We start from the raw sequence: 22,733 nt of genomic DNA, 5'->3' as shown, positions 1-22,733 counted from the left end.
CTCGTTTAGTCTTCATTGTGTTTGTGTATATAACCCTGTTTATTTCTCCATTCCCCTGTCGGTCTTTAGATGTTGTATGCAGATGCCTGATGTCCATGTTTTCCGTCGTAGTTTTTGCCCGTTATCTCCTTGTCTACCATCCGTGTTCCTGTTAACTCCTTGTGTGCCTTCCGTGTTTTTGTTTACCTTTTTTCCCATCGTGGATGTTTTCCTTTGTTCGTGTTTTTGAATTACCCTTTGTTTTGTTTCAGTAAACCGCCACTGCAGATAGATCCTCGTCCTGTGTCTGCCTTCATCCATAATCGTGACAACATTACTGACCTTGAGTAATGTAATTAAATATATTACAAATTATATTTTACAGCATGTATTCAATAATCTGTAGAGGAATAGATTTCAAAAGTAACCCTCCCAACCCTGCTTGTAACTGAAGATACATTGTGTAGGCTCTATCAAAGATACTTTTACACAACATATAATCCAGTAATGACTATAGCAATAATATGTGTAATAATTGCTGGGAGTAATCACAGAAGGAATGGATCCAAATGCAAACTGAGGTTTATTTAAGTGCAGATGGGGTAAACTAATTTAAACAGTGCAAAACTCACATGTAATCCAGTTGCAAAACACAAAAGGTCAATCCAAATGGGTAGATTCAGAATACAGGCAAAATCCGAGCGGTTGTAATATCAGCGAGCTGAATACTACTGCTGTTCCATTCAACTCTTAAGAAGCGTATGCTGTTGGATATACATAGCATTTCCAGCGGCTTTCTCTCCTTCTGCAGATCGAGTGCAGATTTTGCCCCTGGGCGCTTCGACAACACTAAAAGAGTGTAGATTCCTGCTAAAGAGTATATTTTCTCTATTAGAACACACACATTGATGTTGAACGTCTTTTAAAGACACGTCTTTATAAAGATGCCTTTCCATCTTTGTGTTATTTCTGGATGCGGTCGTTATCTCTCTGCTTCCAACGGCCATGGGAGCTGCCTCACATGTCTGGGCAGCGATCACACTGAGGCAGCATTTGTGGATGATTCATATACTCATTGCAAGAATATGACCATGGCAACGCTGCGGTCGCGGCTTTCCTTCCCCCTCCACCCTCCCCTGAGTGCTCGCGGGCTGATGATTGGTTCCTCAGTTCAGGGCGCCGCTCACGGCAATGCCCCCCCTCCCCCGGTCCCTTTCTTCCCAGAGATGCATAACAAACTGATGAGGTCATGGAGGGCACCTTTCGATGCCCGAAACAGATTTCCGGGTTTGTCCACTCTCACTACCCTCGACGGCGGAGCGGTCCACGGGTACATGGAGGTCCCTCAGATGGATAAGGCTGTTGCGATTTACCTGTGCCCGCTAAAGGCCGCCACCTGTCGGGATCGACCGTCACGATCGACCGGCACTATTTGGTGCTCAGGCACCTCAGCCGTCTAGGGCTTCTGGTCAACTGGGAAAAGCTCTCTCCGGTTCAGAGCATCTCTTTTCATGGCTGGTGCGGCCTTCTCCCATGCTAGTTACGTCGCTTCCCCCCTACAGGGATATGGGGAACTACATGACGTCTTTTGGGGTCTTGGGGGAGGTTACATGCAATCTGATGCGCCTGCTTTTACGCATGCAGCAGCCTGCATGCACCCTTATCAGCAGTTCACGTAACACGGTTCAGCTGTTGTGGTGTTTTTCTATGGGGAACCCTAGTATCACTACATTGTGTCGATGTAGCGATACTACATTGTGTCGATGTAGTATCACTACATCAACACAATGTCAAGTGAGTGACAAAAGGGAACGTCATGGTTACTGTCGTAACCTCCGTTCCCTGATGGAGGAAATGAGACATTGTGTCCCTCTTGCCACAACACTGTACTAGCCACTGAAATAGCCAGACCTTGTCTCAGCTCCTCAGCACAAAACCTGAATGGAATTGCATTCCTGCTCCTTTTATACCCGTATGTCTACAGGAATGGCATGCAAATTCCACTGGCCAATTCTCATTGGTCTACTCTCAAAGAATGGGAGGCGTTCGGGGCTCTCAAGAGCAACCCCTAGTGTCACTACATCGACACTACGTCTCGTTCCTTCCATCAGGGAATGGAGGTTACAACAGTAACCATGACGTTAACCAGCCACACCCCTCATCTAACGCAATTTCAGCACAGAATCTCTTCTCAGCCATAAAATCCCCAAATCATATGCATGTAGATAAAACCACAAAACAACTATGCATGAAAAGGTTTTATATTTGTAATAAATAAATGTGACTGGAGTGGTATGCAGAACAAAGCATATTACAAAAACATTTTACAGGTTTAATAAATAATTAAATGGCAAATTGACAAATTCTTACATTTTCCTTGGTCTAGCCAAGATGTTTTTCTCAGTGGTGACAGCCCCTTGAGAGTTAGAAAGAGATGAGTGAAAAATCTGCTGTCCACAACGCAGTTCTTCTAGTCCACACACTAAACTCATGCACAAGAGAGAGAGAGTGAGAGCGAGAGAGAGAGAGAGAGAGAGAGAGAGAGAGAGAGAGAGAGAGAGAGAGATCTCATAGAAAAACAAATTCTAGCAACTGAAAATTAAGCTTTGGTTTCTTCTTAGCGAATAAATCCTCTTGGAAGTCAGGAACCAATATGTGTAAGATCTTCGGTGCACTAGACAGGTTTTCTGGTCTGTACAGAATGAGAGTGAGAGGCAAATATAATAAACATGTCATAAATTGCTTATAGGAAAAAAAGTCAAACACAACCAAAACTTACATTTTCTTTGGCTTAATTTTTCACACTTCAGTGGTGAAGAAATACCCTTGGGAGTGAGGTAATAAGTGAGTAAAAGATGTTTGGTGCACTAGGCAGTTCTTGTGATCTGCATACATAGTGAGAGATAAGCAACTATAATTTCAATCTTTTTATATTGTTTACAGAAAATTTTACCCAGAAAAGCTACAGAAACCATGCTACAGGTAATCATGCTAAATTGCTAATTTGGTACTTGAAAATCACTTGCCATTATATCACAGATGAAACCTATTTGGTTTATTAAATTAAGCTTAAAATTGTCTTTGTGTTTGTTTTTGAGTTGTCACAGAATGCAATAGACATGCAATAGCATGTCTTAAGGTCAATATTAGGCCAAAAATGCCAAATAAGAAACAATTTCTCTAGAAACTCATCAGTCAATCAGTGTTTTTATAAATGAAGGCTATACAATGGTTGAAATTGTTAAAAGATTTCATACAAAGGTGTACACTACAGTCTTCAAAGACAAAGGACAACTGACTCTAACAAGGACAGAAAGAGATGTTGTAGGCTAGCTGTACAACTAAACAAGAGGATAAGCAGATCAGAATCTGTAATTTGAGAAATAGCAGCCTTACATGTCCTCAGCTGACAGCTAAAGGGAAGACTCGGGGGTGCAGGCCTTATGGGATGAATTGCAAAGAAAAAGCCACTTTTGAAACAGAAAAACAAGGTTAGAGTGCTACTCTAGGTTAACCCTCCATCCTCCCACAACCCTCGCGGCTTGATGATAGGTACCTCGGCTCCGGGCGCCGCTCTCAGCCTCTTTCCCGAAGTGCATGACGAGCTGACGAGTTTGTGGAGGGCACCTTTTACTGCCCGGAACCGACCTCCTCGCTGGTCCGCTCTCAGTACCCTGGACAGCGTACATGGAGGTCCATCAGGTGGACAGGGCGGTTGCTATCCACCTGTGTCCCGAGAACGCCGCCAACTGGCGGGACAGCCAGATACTCCCCTCCAAGGCCTGTAGGACAATGTCGTAACTGACTGCGAAAGCCTACAGCGCCACTGGACAGGCTACCTCCACCTCGCCCCGCAGGCGGCGTACGCCCCCCATTTCCAGGACCTCTTCTAGGGCCCGTAAGACCCCTAAACACTCCTGAGACAGCGCACCCAGGAAGCCAGATGTTTGCTCCGGAGATGGTAGCAAGACCACTACATCCCCAAGTGTAGTGCCGGGAGGAGAATCCTCAGTTCTCCTTTTCCTTTCGCCATACACCCTTTGGGCAGCAGTTCCCAAATTATCAATAAAAGTGCAATTCCCTCAATTTCCACGCCATTCTCATGGCACCCTGGCACCAAAACCTTGCAGTCCCGGATCCCCAGATGCGGCCATCTTGCGCTTGCAAGAGCCCTGAAAGAATAGGAATGGGAAAGGACGCCTTCCCCGACGCATCTATAGCGTTAAGATAGCCCCAGCCACTTTTTAACTCTATGACGAGAAACATAGAGAGAGAAAAGGCTGCGGCTGGCTCCCATACAAGTCTTATCGCCTGTTCCCGTATGGGTACTGGGAAACTAAGAGCGGTATATTACACCTTTTAGTGGGGACGTTGGGGAGGGTTACATGCAGCTGACCCAGCTTCTTCTAGCACGCAGCATCCTGCTTGCACCTGGCTCAACAGTCACGTTAACACGATTAGTGCATGGCGTTTTGAAGTGGGACCCCTTGTGTCACTACAATCGACACAACGTCGAGTGAGTGACAGAACGGGAACGTCATGGTTACTGTTGTAACCTCCGTTCACCGATGGATGGAATGAGGGGTTGTGTTCCCCTTGCCAGGTCACTATCCCTACCACATGCACCGTAACCGTATTCTCTATCCATATATACTAACTGCATAGTCTGACATTCGCTCCCCTGCTCCCCTTTATAACCGTTTGTCCGGGGGCGGGGCATACAAATTCTGTCTGCCAACTTGACATTGGCCTTTTCTCAAGTTCAGAGGTACGCGAGTCTCTCAAAAGAGACCCCTTGTGTCACTACAATCGACACAACGTATCATTCCTTCCATCGGGGAACGGAGGTTACAACAGTAACCATGACAATTTCTTTCCAAAAGAGCAAAATCTGTAAATTATTCCAAACTTTTGACAGTGTGTGCGTACCTTCAAAGAAAATAATTGTTTTCAATTTTAGAACGCACGCACGCACTATATCGTCCGCAAGATGCTTCCAGTGCATGACCCACTTTAACTAAGCCTTCTGCTTACACATTACCAAAGTTGTGTAGAGAAATATTTTTGAAAAGGCAAAGACTATTGCACAACAAGCAGCCTTATTTATATATATAAAAATAAATATATATATCGAAAATCTTCCGATTATCGATACGTGAAAACGACATTGATTCTAAGCCTAGTGGAAAGCATAGCTCAAATAATTTGGTCTTGGAAAAATATTAGATTAAAGAATTAGAGACACTAGAGAACAAGATCACTTTTTCTCAGGAGAAAAATCGGAGAAGCAAGACTTCAAAAGTCTAGGAGATACTAAAGTTCTCCTTTGTGATTTGTCTTTCCTATAGGTTTTGCTGGAGCCTTTGAATACTTTCATACCACTTCCTGAAAACAAAATGTTTACCTAACATGTTTGACAACACCTTAACTTTTGCTTTCATGAGGATACCTGAAAATAAATTAATAAATAATGCATGTGTTAAAAATGTTAGAGCCACTTAGAGAGAAATGCTTGTTTCTTAGGAGAAAATGCAGATACATAAGAAAGAGAGTAAATGCTATAATAAAGCATCAGATGGAGGGAACATCAATCTGCTGCTACAGTGCTGGCACATGGGAGCTTTCCCTGGCCAACCTCCACCTTTCTGGTAGTACATCACCTGCTTACTCCAGAGGACAAAAGCTTCTTGCCTGGCCAGAGAGATAGAGAGAGAGGTCAATTTCTCTGGATGCACTATCCTGTACCTGCTTAGAAGGAAGCTTTTGCCTCACCTAGTGTCCAATATGTGTAACTGCATTCTCAAGAGAAACATGCTGCCAGAAGCTTGTGCAAATGAGCTTATGGATTCCGACCAGCTGATATATATTAATTTGTTGGGCATCCTTTGGATAGTCAGAGGTAGAAGAACCATATATTGTACTACAAACATGAATATTGACTAAATATAGTAAGTATGGCCGATTCACACAGGATTACATTTACTGACAAGCCATAATATTTATTACACTACCCCACGTCCCCATATTAATCTAATCCCATCCAAATAGGTCTATTGTCATTGTTGTCATAGTTCTATTTCGTTCTTACTGACCGCCAGAGGCAGTGATTCACACTGGATATTAACAGAATCAAAATGAGCTTTTTGCCAAGTGTTCTCACGTACACAAGGATTTATTTTTTTTTTTTGGTGATAGGAGAAACAAATGCTCACAGAACATTACAGGGAGACACAGAATATAAAACCAGGTAAGAGTATAAATAAACATACAAATAATAGGACTTATAACATAGAATGGCAAGTAGTAATGTATGTGCAAGGTAGGTGTATGTACAGTTATTGAATTAAATATGTGAATTACATTGTACATTCTATATTTATTTACATTATTGCACTTAAGAGGAGTCCTGAAGGCTGTTTAATTGTTCATGTGGAAAATGGCCTGAGGGTAATAACTGTTCTTGTGTCTGGATGTCCTAGCACTCAGTGCTCTGTAATGACAGCCAGAGGGCAACAGTTCAAAGAGGGATGGGCAGGGTGTTTGGGGTTCAGAGTAATTCTACCTGCACGTTTCCTCACTCTGGAGATGTACAGGCCTTGGAGGGTGGGCAGGGGGAACCAATAATCCTCTCAGCAGTTTCCATCTGTCTGATTTGGTGGATGAACCAAACCAGAAAGTTATAGATGTACACAGGACAGACTCAATGATGGCCAAGTAGAACTGTGTCAGCAGCTCCTGTGGCAGGTTGAACATCCTCAGCTGGCAAAGGAATTACAACCTCTGCAGAGCCTTCTTCACAATGGAGTCTATGTGGGCATTCCACTTCAGGTCCTGAGAGATGATAGTGCCCAGGAACATGAATGAGGGGGAGGGGGGTGTTCTCTTTAAGTCCACTAACATCTCCTCTGTTTAGATCATGTTCAGCTCAAGGCCATTGTGACCGCACCAGACAGACAGCTATTCAACCTCCCATCTGTATGCAGACTCGTCACCGTCGCGAATGAGGCCGATGACTGTGGTGTCATCTGCAAACTTCAGGAGCTTGACAGAGGGGTCCTTTGCATTGCAGTCATTCATTTACAGGGAGAAGAGCAGTGCAGAGAGAACATCTCTGAGGAACACCAGTGCTAATAGTGAGGGTCTCGGATGTGAGTTTCCTTTTTATCTGTCAGAAAGCACTGATCCATCGACAGATTGGGGTGAGGATGTAGAGCTGGGTCAGTTTGGCTGAGAGAAGATCAGGCATGATGGTATTGAAAGCTGAACTGAAGTCAACAAATAGGATCCTTGTCTAAGTCCCAGGTCTATTGAGGTGTTGCAGGATTAAATGCAGTCCCATGTTGACAGCATCATTCACAGACCTGTTTGCTCAGTAAGCAAACTGAAGGGGATCTAGCAGGGGCCCAGTGATGTCCTTCAGGTAGGCCAAAACAAGTCTCTCAATCGTCTTCATTTCCACAGACATGAGGGCGACAGGTCTGTCATTATTATATCATGTGATTGTTTTATTTTTTTTGGGGGGTTCTGGAATGATGGTGGAGCGTTTAAAGCAGCAGGGGACTTCATACTGCTCCAGTGATCTATTAAAGATGGGGGGTCCAGTTGGTCTGCGTAGAATTTAAGAAAGGCAGGTGAAACACCATTTGGGCTTGAAGCTTTCCTAGTTTTTTTTCTGAAATACCTGGCACACATCCTCCTCACAGACCATAAGTGCAGGTTGAGTAGCAGGAGAGGGGAGGAGGGGGGTTCCAGGAGGTGTTGGTGTGTGTGTGAATTGAAGATCAGAACGGGATAGGGGTGTGAGACTGGGCTTTTCAAACCTGCAGTAAAACACATTCAGGTCATTAGCCATTTGTTGATTCTCTACAGAGTGAGGGGGTGGTGTCTTGTACTTGGTGATGCTTTCAGGACTTTTCACAAAAAAAACTTTGGATTCTGTTCTTCACAGCCTCATATTGAAGTCGTGCAATAATGCATCCTCCCAAGGCTGTGGAGGATTGCAAGCTGATTTCATTTGAAACAACTCACCTGTGGTTGATACAGCAGACGGGGGAGCCAAGTGAGTAACCGTGCTATGTTTCCTCTGTCTGTATTTCAGAGGCTGTCTACAGGAAACAAAGACTTGGCTGATGAGTGTTGTTTACATATATTAGGTCTTCGTTCTCATTCTTCTGGAAAGGTATTTTTGTGGATAGTGAGAGTGTTTTTGCTCCATTAAACTACCATACAGCATCTGCTAGTAGCCTGTTTGCTAGTACAGCGGATCATTCAGCTGTACAATACTTCTGTAAGAGTATTGTGCTCTGTATAGCTGTATAGTCTTTGTGAGTTGAGTTAGTATGATTCCTACTCAACGAATGGTTGGTGAGTAAAAACATTATTCAGCAATGCATAAGTTAATACACCTACTTCATTCCCTTACCCCAATTATGTGACATAATTTGAAAGCGGAGATTATGTTGAAAAAAAAAGAAAGAAAAAAACATAAAACACAAAACTCAATATTTGTGTTATTTGCTTAATTTGCTCAATGCAGCTTCGATGCATTGCATAATTTTAAACTTGTATTAATAAATTCAGCAGGCTTACGAGTCATGAATGTGAGACCATGCCTTGCGTTTCTTGAATTCAAGCAGATGGCTATATCTGGGGTATATAAACTGAAAATGCGAAGACAGAAACTAATAATAAAAGTGATATTGTTAATATATTTTACATTTGACTTGTGTGGGCTTGTGAGTAAGATGTACAAAATACAGTCTTGAACTGTTGAGCACCCTCCACCAGGAGTGTCTACACTTATCGGTGGAAGCTGTTCTCTGATTGGTGTAGGGAACGCCTTGTATTACGTTTACTACAGTCCCTGCTAAAAATCAATAGGGCGGCCTCTAACCTAAGAGTATACTGTACGTGTCTGGAATTACGGCACAACACGTAAAGGTAGATATTCAAACATTGGTGTCCCACATTTTGTTTCCTTGCTTTTTTGGAGGTGCTCAATGACTGCAGCCCCCTCTGACCATTCGGGTGCCCTCATGGGATCTGAATCTGGTTTTAAGATCACTTACACGGCACACTTTTGAGACCAAGGAGCAGTGTAATCTGAAGTGGCTTTCATTGAAGACTGCATTCTCCTAGCTATTACTTCAGCTAAGCTTGCAAGTGAGCTCCACACATTGTCAGTTAATGCACCTTGCATGTCTGACTCTTTTGAAGCAGAGGTTGTCGCACGTGCTGGAGCTGATCAAGCTTACGTGGTCAACAACCATCAGTTACCAATTGGTATAAAATCTCGACTAGAGGTATCTCCTAGTCTTGAGCAACACTAAATGGTGTCCATCTAGGTGACATTTCTGTGACAGCTAATTGGCCATCAACAGATACTTTTGACAGATATTACAGGGTTCATGTGACTGCCTGTGGTGCTATTGAGACTTCCTCTTAGGTCTAAGCATGGCTTCTTCGTTTCCTTGCTGTTATAAATAATCCAGTGTGAAGCACTGCTTCTGGTGGTCAGTAAGAACGAAACAGAATGAGAGTTACCTATGTAACTGGTGGACCACATAAGACTGCAAAGTTCTCTGTCACTCAGAATCTGGGAGAGAAGATTCTGTAGAGACAGTTTGCTGGAAGACACAGGGTTAAATAGGGGAGGACCCCGTGTCATCCTGGATCACGAGGTGACTGTTGATATTAGAGTCGGATATCGGAGTATGAGCGAACAGAGATAATATAGAGTGTGAAGCACTGCTTCTGGTGGTCATCCAGAACTCACAGAACTGCAGTTACATATACAACTCTCGTTATTTTGCTTTGCCTTTTTCCCTCCTTTCATTGCTTGTGTCTGCTATGTGGCCTTGTTATTGTTCCAGCAAAGGTATTAATCAGTTTATGTAAATAATTGGGAAAAACGCAGATAGACATTTTCATTTAGTTGTTTAGTTAAGGTTCAGCTCTCTCGGGACACTGGTGGTATTTCTCCACCTGGACATTGATTTTATTATCTATATCTCAATGACCTCAACTCACTACAAATCACAACACAATGAGCAGAATGGATGGAAAGCCATTATGAAAGTAAATCAAATTGATGTACCTGTTGTAATCAATTCATATGAAGGCAGAGCTAGACCGGTTAATTGATTGTCAGTGGATGTTAATCTGCATTATGAAATCAGACCTTGGATTTTGTTTGGCAGTTATGTGCAGTAAAGAAAGATGAGATGCAGTTGAGCACAGTTGGTGGCATTTAAATTTATGAATTTGATAGACACTTTTATCCAAAGCGACTTTAAATCAGAATGAGTGTTCAATGGTAATTAAACAATTGACCATGTATTAATTTGCACATAAGTAATCTCTCTCTCAGACACATACACAAATATATTTATATACACATACAAGGAAAAGTGTGCACATTTTTGGATTCTGCTTGTGTTAATAATGCATGGACTCCAGCTCTTAGAAGGCAATACGTACAGTATAAGCACACAGAACTATAGCTTGAGATTATGCCATTTTGTTCAGCTCTCTTAGAGATTTATACCTCCCTGACCTCTTTTTCTCTCATGGACATCACTTTACGGTATTGTAAACACTTCCTTTACTCCTCTGTCTTGTTTTTCTACTTTTATAATATTACATTATTCATCTCTACCTCTTTCTTGGACATTTTTCTTAACTGTTATTTAATTTGGCCCTGCTACCAAACACTTCCCCTCCAAGCCCATTTCTCTTTAGAGATGAAGGAGTGGATTGTTCCTAATAAAGAATATTTTTGGTGCTCTTACTCGCATTTAATACCAGGAGTTTAAGTAAGGATCACATGACCAGTGCAATATATACTGTAAATTCCTCAGAGTTTGTTCCAAATACAGTTTTTGGTATAGAAACAGCCCTTTGAGTACACTAAATTGTTGATCTATTAGCTACGAAGATAGAAAAACAAAGACTTGAAATGCTTAAGTTGCACCCTTTTGCATGTTTCCATCAAGAACATTTTATATAAAGTAGACATAGTCAAGTCAAGTCAAGTGGTTTTTATTGTCGTTTCAACCATATACAGACAGTACATAGCGAAACGAGACAACGTTCCTCCAGGTCCATGGTGCTTCATAAAACAACATAGGACAAACCCAGAACCACATGACACTACACCGACTAAATAACATACCTATATAACGTGCACGTGCAAATGTGAGCAAAAAGTACGGGTCAGTACAGTAAATGACTAACAATGAACAGGACAATAAACACAGTAAGAGACAGTGCAGCGCCGACCAGTACACAGTAGTGCAAAAGATGACAGTTTCTAAAAATGCCAAATGTAAACATAACATACTATGAGATAGGGTTCTATGCACATAGCAGTTATTGAGGTAGCGGCCAGTTATAAAGTGACAAAATTAAAGTGCAACTCAGGAAATGTGTGTGTGTGTCAAACAAGTCTCTGAGAATTGAGGAGTCTGATGGCTTGGGGGAGAAGCTGTTACACAGTCTGGCCGTGAGGGCCCGAATGCTTCGGTACCTCTTGCCAGACAGCAGGAGGGTGAAGAGTTTGTGTGAGGGGTGTGTGGGTTCGTCCACAATGCTGGTTGCTTTGCGGATGCAGTGTTTTTTTGTAAATGTCTTTGATGGAGGGAAGAGTCCCAAACCAGGCAGTGATGCAGCTGCTAAGGATGCTCTCAATAGTCCCTCTATAGAATGTAGTGAGGATTGGGGGGTGGGAGATGTGCTTTCGAATCCTTTGAAGAAAGTAGAGACGCTGCTGGGCATTCTTGGTAATAGAGCTGGTGCTGAGGGACCAGGTGAGGTTCTCCACCAGGTGAACACCAAGGAATTTGGTGCTCTTGACGATCTCGACAGAGGAGCCGTCAATGTTCAGTGTAGAGTGGTCAATCTGTGCTCTCCTAAAGTCAACAAATATCTCTTTTGTTTTGTCGAAATTCAGAGACAGGTTGTTGGCTCTACACCAGTCAGTTAGCCACTGCACCTCCTCTCTGTATGCTGACTCTGAGCAGAGTGAACAGCAGTGGACTGAGCACACAGCCCTGGGGGGCCCCAGTGCTCAGTGTGGTGGTGGTGGAGATGCTGTTCCCAAACCGGACTGACTGAGGTCTCCCAGTCAGGAAGTCTAGGATCCAGTTGCAGAGGGAGGTGTCCAGGCCCAGCAGGTTCAGCTTTCCAATCAGGTGATGGGGAATGATTGTGTTGAATGCTGAGCTGAAGTCTATGAACAGCATTCGAACGTATGAGTCCTTTTTATCTATCAGCATTCCATGATGATGGGTGTGAGTGCGACGGGACGGTAGTCATTGAGGCAGGACACTGAAGACTTCTTTGGCATGGGGACGATGGTGGTGGCCTTGAAGCACGTTGGAACGACGGCGCTGCTCAGAGAGATGTTGAAGATGTCGGTAAGAACATCTGCCAAGCTGGTCTGCACATCCTCTGAGCACTCTGCCAGGAATGTTGTCTGGTCCAGCAGCCTTCCGTGGGTTGACACTACGTAGAGTTTTCCTCACATCAGCTGTGGTAAGATAGAGCACCTGGTCGTTGGGAGGAGAGGTGGTCTTCCTCGCCACCACGTCGTTCTGCAGTTCAAACCGAGCATAGAAGTCGTTCAGCGCATCTGGAAGGGAGGCATCTTTGTCACAGGCAACTTATGTTGTCCTGTTGTTGGTGATGGCCTGGATGCCCTGCCACATGCACCATGTGTCACCGCTGTCCTGGAAGTGACTGTGGATTCTCTGGGCGTGTGCGCGCTTTGCCTCTCTGATGGCCCGGAACAGTTTGGCCCTCGCTGTTCTTAGGGCTGCCTTGTCGCCTGCTCTGAAGGTGGAGTCTCGGGTCCTCAGCAGCGTGCGTAGTTGGTAGAGTTGACATATGTTTCAGCCTCCCTGAACATTTGCCAGTCAGTACACTCAAAACAGTCTTGAAGAGCAGAGATGGCTCCTGCTGGCCAGGTTTTCACCTGCTTCTGAAGTGGTTTTGTGCATCTGACGAGCAGTCTGTATGCTGGAATTAGCATAACAGAGATGTGGTTTGAGTAGCTGAGGTGGGGGCGGGGCTCTGCCCGGTACTCGCCTGGGACGTTTGTGTAAACAAGATCAAGCGTGTTCGCCACTCTTGTTGCAAAGTCCACATACTGATGGAATTTAGGGAGCAGTGTCTTGAGATTTGCATGGTTGAAATCTCTGGCGACAATAAACAGTCCGCCAGGGTGAGTGTTCTGCAGTTTGCTCATAGCTCGATACAGTTAACAGAGCGTTTCCTTAGCGTTAGCGCTGTGGGGAATGTAAACTCCGGTTATGATAACAGTGGTGAATTCCCGTGGTAAATAAAAAGGTCTGCATCTAACAGTGACAAGCTCCACCAGCGATGAGCAGTATCTAGAGATTAGCATAGAGTTCTTGCTCCATTCCGTGTTGATGTAAACACACAAGCCACCACTGCGAAGTCTTACGGCACAGAGCTGCATTTCTGTCGGCGCGAAACGAGGCGAGCCCATCTAGCTGAATGGCGGCGTCCAGAACTCTGTCGTTGAGCCACGTCTCCGTGAAAACAAAGACGCAGCAGCCTCTAAACTCACGTTGCGCAGCCTGCTGGAGTCGGATGTAGTCCAGTTTATTGTCCAGGGAGCAAACATTTGAGAGCAGGAAAGATGGGAGAGCCGGTTGACTAGGGTTTGTTTTTAGCCTAGCATGGACCCCCACCCTCTTGCTGCGCTTCCGCTTCCTTGCACACCACTTACGACATCCTCTCCCCCGGCCACTGGCATTAGGCGACGCCGAGGACTGGAGGCCTGGTCTCCGCAGCAAGCCGAGTTCGCGTAGCGCCTCCTGCAGGTCATCATGCAGCTTGGTTGTTGCATGAATCCTATATTTGAGCAGTATCTGTCGTTATGTCCATGTGCCGCAAAAGTCGGGGTATTTAACAAAAATAGCACCAGTTTGGATCCGGAGCGGCCGGTGCACGCTTAGACCAATTTAAGTGTGCTCAGGTGTGGAATATTGAATCAGCAGAGTATTTCTTTGGTATTTGTACATAACACTCCCTAAGAGGAGATATGTTATCTCTAACAGTTTTGCTATTGTCTTGACATTTTAATCATTATCATTGCTACATATTTCTTGATTTTTCAGTTAAAATTGCAAGTCCCTCACTTGCTCCCTCTTTATTTATTCAGAGAATATCCAAGATACTGGAAAGCTTTTCCCCTTACATTTTTAACACACAGAATGCGTTTTAGACAAATCCACAGCACCCATAATGCCATTTCCCCTCGGATCATTTGATAAAGAGATATAGTGCAACAATCCTGCAACATTGTCTTGAGAAAGCAATTCCTCAGAACATCACTACAATTCCTTGCCTCATTTTTCACAACCAGACAGAAGAAAGGGAGAGAGAGGGAGCCTGACTGCGCCCCTGAGGGGTTGAGAGATGATGGCACCTGAGGTGGCGGTACGCATCATATCCCTCCCTTTTATCTACTCCAAAAAGATATATCCACAAATCTTTCTATATGTGTGTGGGTGTAGGCGATTGTTGGGGATAATTTCAATGGATTAAAGAGTTTTTCATTATCTTTTTGGTCACACTTCATCTTTTGCCATTGAATTAGGAATATTGCAGAACACATACAGTCATTCAAAGTTTCGAAGATAAATCTGTGTTAAAATTTAAATGACAGACAGAACTCTGTGGGATGCTAATGGACATCTGACCTTTGAGCCTAAAAGGGAAAAGTTTGGTATACCCTCCTGAGACAGACCATGACTTCTGTGTGCATTTTCCGTTTCCATTTTTTGATTTGTATCTAGTTGCACCTAATAAACATGCAAAAATCTAGAGCAAATTGTTTTCCTAAATTTTATGTCCACATACTCTATTTGGACAGCAGGACTAAGTTGTGAAATTTTAAATAATACCAAGCTATAGAAATTGTTTATGTTTCCAGGAGTGTTGGTTATTCATGTTTTTGAGACATTACGGATAATACAGCTGATTTTATGTAAAGCTGCTTTAGAACAATGCGTATTGGGAAAAGCACAAATGAAAAAATAAATATACAAATAAAAATTATTTGACTTGATTTTTCTATGTTATCAATATACTTTGGCAACATTATCTCAAAGTTCTCTCTTTGACCTGTCAAACAAACAATTCACAGCCAGTACTGAAGCATGTTACCAATCAGAAATTAACATAATTCATTCTGATATATGTAATGGCCAGCATCGTCCAATCACTGCCAACCATGTTAAAATAAAATTATACATTATGAATTCTAAAACTAAGTACTGATTACCATTGTCCCATGTCTGCCAAATATGATGAGTGGTTAAAACATCATCTGCAAAAATAAATGGGATCATCAACTTTTTAAGACCATACATCAAATCAAACTCTGTGGTTCTTTGTTGTGTAAAATTCAGATGTTTATGGTAATTGTCATACTGCTATGTTGCTTGGAACTGCACCCATGACTTTCACCCAGTGTTGCACTTGTGTACATGGTTGAGTAACAATAAAGAGATTTGATTTGAAAATTTCACTGTCACTTGGTAAAAACTAGCCAAATTAGGCAGAGGCCAACATGGGCAGGTTGCATGACATGCCCTCATTATCAAAAACAAGGAACAAATACTATGGAAAACCCAGACTACATTAAATTTGTTAAATTTACTCTGTTGTGTCACCACTTGATGTCCAATGTAAAATCTCGGTCCTACAGCAAACCCAGTTGAGAACCACGAACCACCTCGAGTCTAAGATGTGTTTTTATGTGCAATTCCAGAATTAAATAAGCTGACATTAGGTCTGAACTCAGGTGTCTTGACATTCTAGATGTTATAGATTTCGAGTTCAATGATCTGGAGCTTAGTGTTTGTCTGTGAGCATCAGGCATGGCTGTCTTTCATAACATGAAGTCTCAAATTCTCTTGACATGCGTCTAAGACATGTTGATATCAAAGTTGTTTTCCCACACCAAATATAAATCTCTCTACCCCTGCTGTCCCTCTTTTTGAACAATTTGACTGCAACTACCATGATTATTGGTCAAAGTGTATTTGTTTATACTCATGGTGGGAGAGGTCATTATGATGGATTTTTGTACACTTTGTAGTTGTAACATCCCTGTTCCTCATAGCTCATGTCCAGCTGCACCATATTAGGGAGACGGAACAAATGAAGGGTCCAGAGTAAAGCAACAGTATGTAAAAATGTTTGCAGATATACAACAAATACGCCAAAAGAGCTATTTCAGAGAGCTGCATGGATGTGGCTTCTGTAATTCATGGTGAAATCTGCAGAAATCCTCAGTCCACCTATGGCTATTTTGGACAGTGTCTAAGACACCATCTCAGACTTCAACAGATATTCTGTCAGACTTCTCTGAAATCCATCAGAAACCCTTTAACACTTAATGTTTTGATGTGACAAGTGACTGAAATGCATTTTCACAAAGAAGAAAAAAATCCTCAAATATCTTTTAAAAGAAGTTTCTGGTGCAACTTTAGGTTACTAGGGTAAACAGAGAGTTTTGCTTAATATCACAAAACCTGCAAGAGAATGGGTGATCAGCCATCACTGTTGTGTTGTTGTCCGTCAAGTTAATTATTCCGTGCACTGTGTTTTTGAATGGAAAGGCCTGAAACACAGATGTCAGATTGACTCATGGTTGTAACAAATTAAAACTTTGCTGGATAGCTTACTGCTGTTTTGAATCTCAGTGGATTTTTTGTTCAGTATTTGTTGTGAAGAAAATGACCTCGACCACATCGTGACCTTCCAGTGAATGCACCTCCCTGGTCCCAATAAGGGTGGTGGTACTTACCCAAGGATTCTACAGGTTGTGGCCTTTCCTGATTTATGTATTAAGCAATTTCCCACCGAGCACCTAATAGAATAGCCCTGATAAAGTGCTCTTCCTTCTCCAGGAGGGAGAGTACTACTGAGACCACATCCTATGGAGTTTAACACGTGGAGAATAGCTCACATGGATTTACCGACTGGGAAGATCACATATGGAATGAAACCACTGGGGAGTACCCTATCTATAGAGAGGGTACACAGCCACAGTGGTTGAGGCAGAGCGAGGGGAAGGCTCGAGGGGAAAAACACAGGGTTCACCCAGGGGGAAACCGAATGGTGGCAATACGTCATACGGTATTACCGAGGGGGGAATCACCACGTATCGAGCACTGAGCACAAGTATGCAGGCTCACTTTGGAGAGCTTGCTCTTTTCCCAGTTGACCTTAAGCCCCAGTCAGTCGAGGTGCTGAAGCACGAGGTCCCTTTGCGCACACAATAGATCTTAAGAGTGAGCTAGGATCTGCAAGTCATCGAGATGTTTGATGATGTGAATGTCCTTCACCCTTAGAGAGGCCAGGGGAGCCTCTGCAACTTTGGTAAAGACGCGAGGAGACAGGGACAGACCGAAAGGGAGGACCATGTACTGGTACGCCCGTCCCTTGAAGGCAAACCAAAGAAAGGGTCTGTGTCAAGGAAGGATCAATTCACGAAAGTATGCATCCTTCAGATCGATGGCCGCAAACCAATCCTGATGTCGTACTGATGCCAGGATGCACTTCTGCATCAACATCTTAAACGGAATCCTGAGTAAGGCTCTGTTCAAGTTGCGCAGATCCAGAATGGGGCGCAACCTACCCCGTTCTCTTGGGCATGATAGAATAAGGGCTGTAAAAGCCCTTGTGCATCTCAGCTAAGGGGACGGGCTCTATCGCTCTCTTGGCCAGAAGGATGGCGACCTCCATCCGAAGGACCGAGGCATTCTCATCTTGCACCACGGCAAACTCGGTCTTGCAAACTGGATCGTGTAGCCAAGACGGATCATCCTGATGAGCCATTGAGACTGGAAAGCACTAACCAGACTCCCAGCCTCTGCACTAATGGCACCAGGAGGACGATTGGTTTTATCATGCCCAGGGTGGGTGGTTCGTGGCAAGGCAGAGCAGACACCCCGCCAGGAAGGTCGTCCGGGGGAGGCGTGCTGCTCCGCCAGTCTGAAAGTGTGGCCGGTGGCTGCTGCCCTGAGAACCACTGAAATTACCTGATTGCCTTATTCCTTTCAACTGAGAAAAAGGGAACACGAGATACCAGTGTCCCGCTCGTTGACTGGAAAGCATCTCAGCACCTGGCCATCGTGAGCCAGGCGCTGAGGGCACCTTGTGATGTTGTGAGTGAAAGCGTACGCACCTTGTGCTGGGCCAGGGGCGGAAGTGGAGTCCGTACGCTCACCTGTCTCAGGGCCGCTTCGAAGCCAGTACAGGGTTCTACCGGCCACTTTCCTGCTGGAGGATCTTCTTCTCAGAGGTTGATGTGTGGTCTTTGATGGTGGGGGAGCCGGGGCTGACAACGCAGGAGGACGGCCTTGGCGAAAGGCAGATGGCGTACCGTACTTCAGAGGCCTGTAGGCGGCCGAGTCGTGCCACGGCAGAATGGGTTTTCACTTGCCACCGTCTGCTTCTTCACCTTTGAGAAATGATGGGCGAAGTCCTCGACAATGTCGCCAAAGAGCCCCCCTTGGGAGATGGGCGCATCGCCGGCGTTATGCATCTCCATAAGGTTGAGCCACAGGTGTTGCTCTTGAACCACCAAAGTGGACATTGTCCAACCCAGAACGCACGCCGTGAATTTCATCGCCCGTAGAGCGAGGTCGTTGCAGTGTGCATTTCCTGCTTGAACCCTGGGTCGGTCCTACCCTCATGCAGATCTTTTAGCACCTTGGCCTGGTAAACCTGCAGGATGGCCATGGCGTGCAGTGCGGAGGCAGACTGACCGTGGCATTGTAAGCCTTCACCACTAACGACAAAGAAAACTTACACACCTTGGTAGGGAACCTTAGTCGGTTCCTCCAGGTGGCTGTGCCCTGCAGGCACAAGTGCACTGCCACGGCATGCTCTACCTGGGGAAGCTCGACATATCCCGCCGTTGAGGGTAGTCAGTGTGGATGAGCCCGAAAAGCATGTACAGGCAGAGAAAAGAACCTTTCATGACATTGCAAGCTCATCATGTACTTCCGTGAATCGTGCTCCGAGCCCAGAAACCAATCGTGAACACTCAGGGCAGGGAGGAGGGTTCCTCTTATGCCCGATGTTCACAGCTGCCCGGGCAAGCACGGCTGCCAACTTAGTGTCCGATTCGTCCTGAGCTGTATCGCCCGAGAGTGGGAGCTCAGTAGATTCGTCCGCTTCCGAAAGCAGGAGCCCACCCTCTGATGCTGCGACCGACAACTCATCCTCATCACGAGCCCCAAATGAGACATTAAATCTGCACTGAGATGTACTGCCTGCCTAGCTCGTGAACTCAACCGGGCAGGACGTGCGTGCTGGGGGATGGAAGGTCCGCGGGGACTGAGCTGGCAGGAAAAACTTGCCGTTTCAACACAGGACGGACCAGGTTGGGAAGAATCCTATGTATTGGCCCTCCAGCAGGGAGAGATAACGGCCACACGCAGTAACAAAGGCGAAAGGACATCTTTAAAAAGACACAAATATTTTGTACAGCTCTTTTATAGAAAATATTCTCTTTTTGAATATACTCTTTTACACCTGTGGACTCAGCTGCCGAACCGCCCAAGGGAACCACAACACTCGACCGTGCGATGGTGACCGCTGATACGCAACATTAATCCAGCAGCAATAGAAAGGTAATGGGATAAACACACATGTGTGCTCGGCTCTGAAGAACAATTCTGAATGAGTGGTGCACCATCTCTAGTTTATACTTGTATGTCCGGGATGGAGAGCGGCATGCAAATTCCACTCGTCAATTTTCTTTGGTCTTTTCTGAATAAATCAAAGGTGATTGGTGCTCTCAAGAGCGAACTCCTTGTGTCACTACATCGACACAACTTCAGGTGAGTGACAGACAGGGAACTATAAGTTTGGACACATTCTGCAGATTTTTATGTTTCTTGTAATCTCAAAATCCATTTGATCCAAAAGGCATATGCTTAAATGTTTGAAATGAGTTTTGTAGACAGATATATAGTGAAGGAAAAGCACCCCAACAAGTGCCCCACATAGAGTACATTGGAACTTACTGTGAATACAATACTGTTTAAAAAGCATCCCAGTTTGTCACTAGCACAATTTCCACACTTCCGGTCATGTTATTTGACAGTTTTGATGCCTTTATCATTGGCCTATTTCTAAAATGTGGAAATTACTACTAATAAAGAATGAGAAGGTGTGTCTAAACTTACTTTGCTAGTGTAAAATGTGTACAGTATTAGTCAAACACATGCAGATTATTCTGTCTAGAGCACGGTCAAATTCTGAATGAAAGATTTTAAACTCTCTGTCAAAATTCTATATTTTGGGGCTTCTTTTCTAAATGATTATATTAAAAAACACAGATTTTCCTTTCTGCTAATATTAGACACCTTAAAATACAGCAAGCCTTTTGGAGCTACTGCATGTCAAGTTATTCAGCTACAACCTTTTACACGAAGTACTTACTAAAGTGACTATGTATACCTCACTCTTTAAAACACTTTACTGTTATTGTCTTCTTAACCCAAATATAAAGTTTGAAAATGCATCAGTGAAAGGCAGGAATGCATAGATGCTGAATCTATAACTTGAGCATCAATACAAACGCATCAGGTTCAGGCGAGCGTCAAAGACAACCCCCCCGCCCCTATCCAATGCTCTGCTCATGAGGCTGCAGTTCTATTTGGGAAGTTGGCAGCTCGAGGCAGAGGGGCTTTACTCTCGCGACTCTGGAATTATGAACAGAGCTGGTCCGACCAGCACCTTGATTTGAACGTTATTCCCAGTGATCTGAGACCATGGAGTTCGGAACCCGCATTTTCATCGCATTCCTCGTTTCCCAGGTAGGCGCGACAGTTTTTATTTCCCTGTCATCTCTCTAGCCCTATAGCTTGAGCGTTTTATTTAATTGAGGAGGGTCTCGGTTTCATTTTGCATTTATTTACTGTCGGGAAATTGTAAAAATAATAATGTATTTCACGTTTTAAAAACTCATCAAGCAGCAATAGTTGCACTGCGAAATACTTATAAATGCCATGGGAAAGAGAATAGTGATCAGTGCAATAAAACCCTCGTGTAATTGTTTTTATGTATTATTTCTTTATGTATCACAATAACGAGACCGCTAACACATGGACAATACATAGGTTATGTGACTACGTTAGACGTTTACTATACACCGTTCATTTAAACCAGTCTAATGCAATGGGCTCAGATAGGAAAAGGGGCTCCGCGCTAATCACGAGCAAACTCTGTTTCTGATCGCATTTATATTCCGCTCAGATCTGAAGTTGAGCGCTCCTTTGGCTCCCTTCATCAGGAAACATTCACACGGCGGTCTGACTCACAGAGCTCTTCTCCATTCAGTGAAGAAAGCTGAATCGATTAAGAAACGGACAAATAAACAAACTATTTAAGACAATAATAAAGAGAGTTGCCAAAATAAATAATCGATTAACAATTAAAAAGAGCCCTTCTCCGTTCACTAAAGACAGCTGAAACGACCAATAAACTATTTAAGACTTAAGGGTGTCGCTAAAATGTCATAAAGAGCAATGAAGTAATCAAATAAGCGACTAACGATTAAACATAGCGCTTCATCGTTCACTTCAAAGCGGTGAAACAAAATATACGAGAATGACGACTAATAAACAAACAATAAACAAGCGATTAATGAGAGCCTTCCATTCACTTCCAACAGCTGGAATAAAATAAACGCGCCAAACAAGCGATTAAAATATACCAAAATAAACCATTAGAAAACCATAGAACTGAATGGAGAGATCTCGTTAGTTGCGCTTTTCTAAAAAACGCTTTCACTTTCGCGTCCATTCGGATTACTATCTTTCCTAAATCAATGCCATTTCGGCCTGGAAGCTCATTTGCATTGCCAACAGCTGTCTCAATCAGTCAACTGGGGCTGTTGATACTGTAGGACTATTAATACATGACCTTGTTCTTTTGACGCACTGTTATACTACATTACACCACCCCCTCTGCATTTTGAAATGTTGATATGGCTATTTTTTAAGCTATTGGCCAATCCCTTTTATTTGATATTGAACAACAGGTGTTGTGGTGGTGATTCTAGTTTAATGTTAATGTATGGTCCTCATATTATATGTGACTTCTGTAGCCCATGATGACGCTGGCACTGTAGAAAAGGATACATTTACAGTAAAAAAAACACTGTAAACTTGGAAGAGTTTGGCTTGGTCCAATTGCTAGACATCATTGCATTATTTATCACTTTAGAGTGTATGATTGTTGTGATTTTACTTCATGACTTGAACTTAGCACGCTGCACCTCTACTGTTATTCATCTTACTAAAAGCTTCAGTCAATTGCATTGTGTGCAGGTTAAAAATATACTTTACTTTTGAGAACTTCGAGAGATCTTCGATTGCGCACTTATTATGCATTAGTCACATAACAACACTTCTCAGATGCCTCATTGGGCTTTTACATTCATAACTGTGAATCATCACTGTGCTCTGTATCCTCAGGGAGCTTGCCAAGATTACAATTTATCCCTTGTAAGCAAGCTATTGTCTTTGTTTGGCTCCTAATAAACAGATTTGTAGTTCTAAATAGATTATAGCCTCATACGTTCAATTATATATGATAATCTCACTCTCACATTCTACCTGGCCAACGGTGCAAAATCCCCATTTTCCTCTCTGGCTCAGTGTGTGATCAAGTGAAAAGGATCTTATTTATAGTCGCGC

At 43.6% G+C, this 22,733-nt stretch overlaps 1 protein-coding gene across 1 annotated transcript in view; it reads left to right on the top strand.

Annotated features, from left to right (window-relative positions):
- The first annotated feature begins 20,702 nt into the window (after positions 1-20,702).
- LOC127661937 (cadherin-13-like) overlaps positions 20,703-22,733 on the top strand; it is a 562,582-nt gene continuing 560,551 nt past the window's right edge. Inside the window, exon 1 of the mRNA XM_052152905.1 lies at positions 20,703-20,849. Within this exon, the coding sequence (XP_052008865.1) occupies positions 20,805-20,849 (45 nt within the window). The 5' untranslated portion in view covers positions 20,703-20,804. The remainder of the gene's footprint in view (positions 20,850-22,733) is intronic.

The sequence above is a fragment of the Xyrauchen texanus genome, chromosome 21 (assembly GCF_025860055.1).
Source record: "Xyrauchen texanus isolate HMW12.3.18 chromosome 21, RBS_HiC_50CHRs, whole genome shotgun sequence".
Lineage (NCBI taxonomy): Eukaryota > Metazoa > Chordata > Actinopteri > Cypriniformes > Catostomidae > Xyrauchen > Xyrauchen texanus.
Note: the sequence above shows the minus strand (reverse complement) of the source record. Positions and strands in the feature narration are given on the sequence as shown.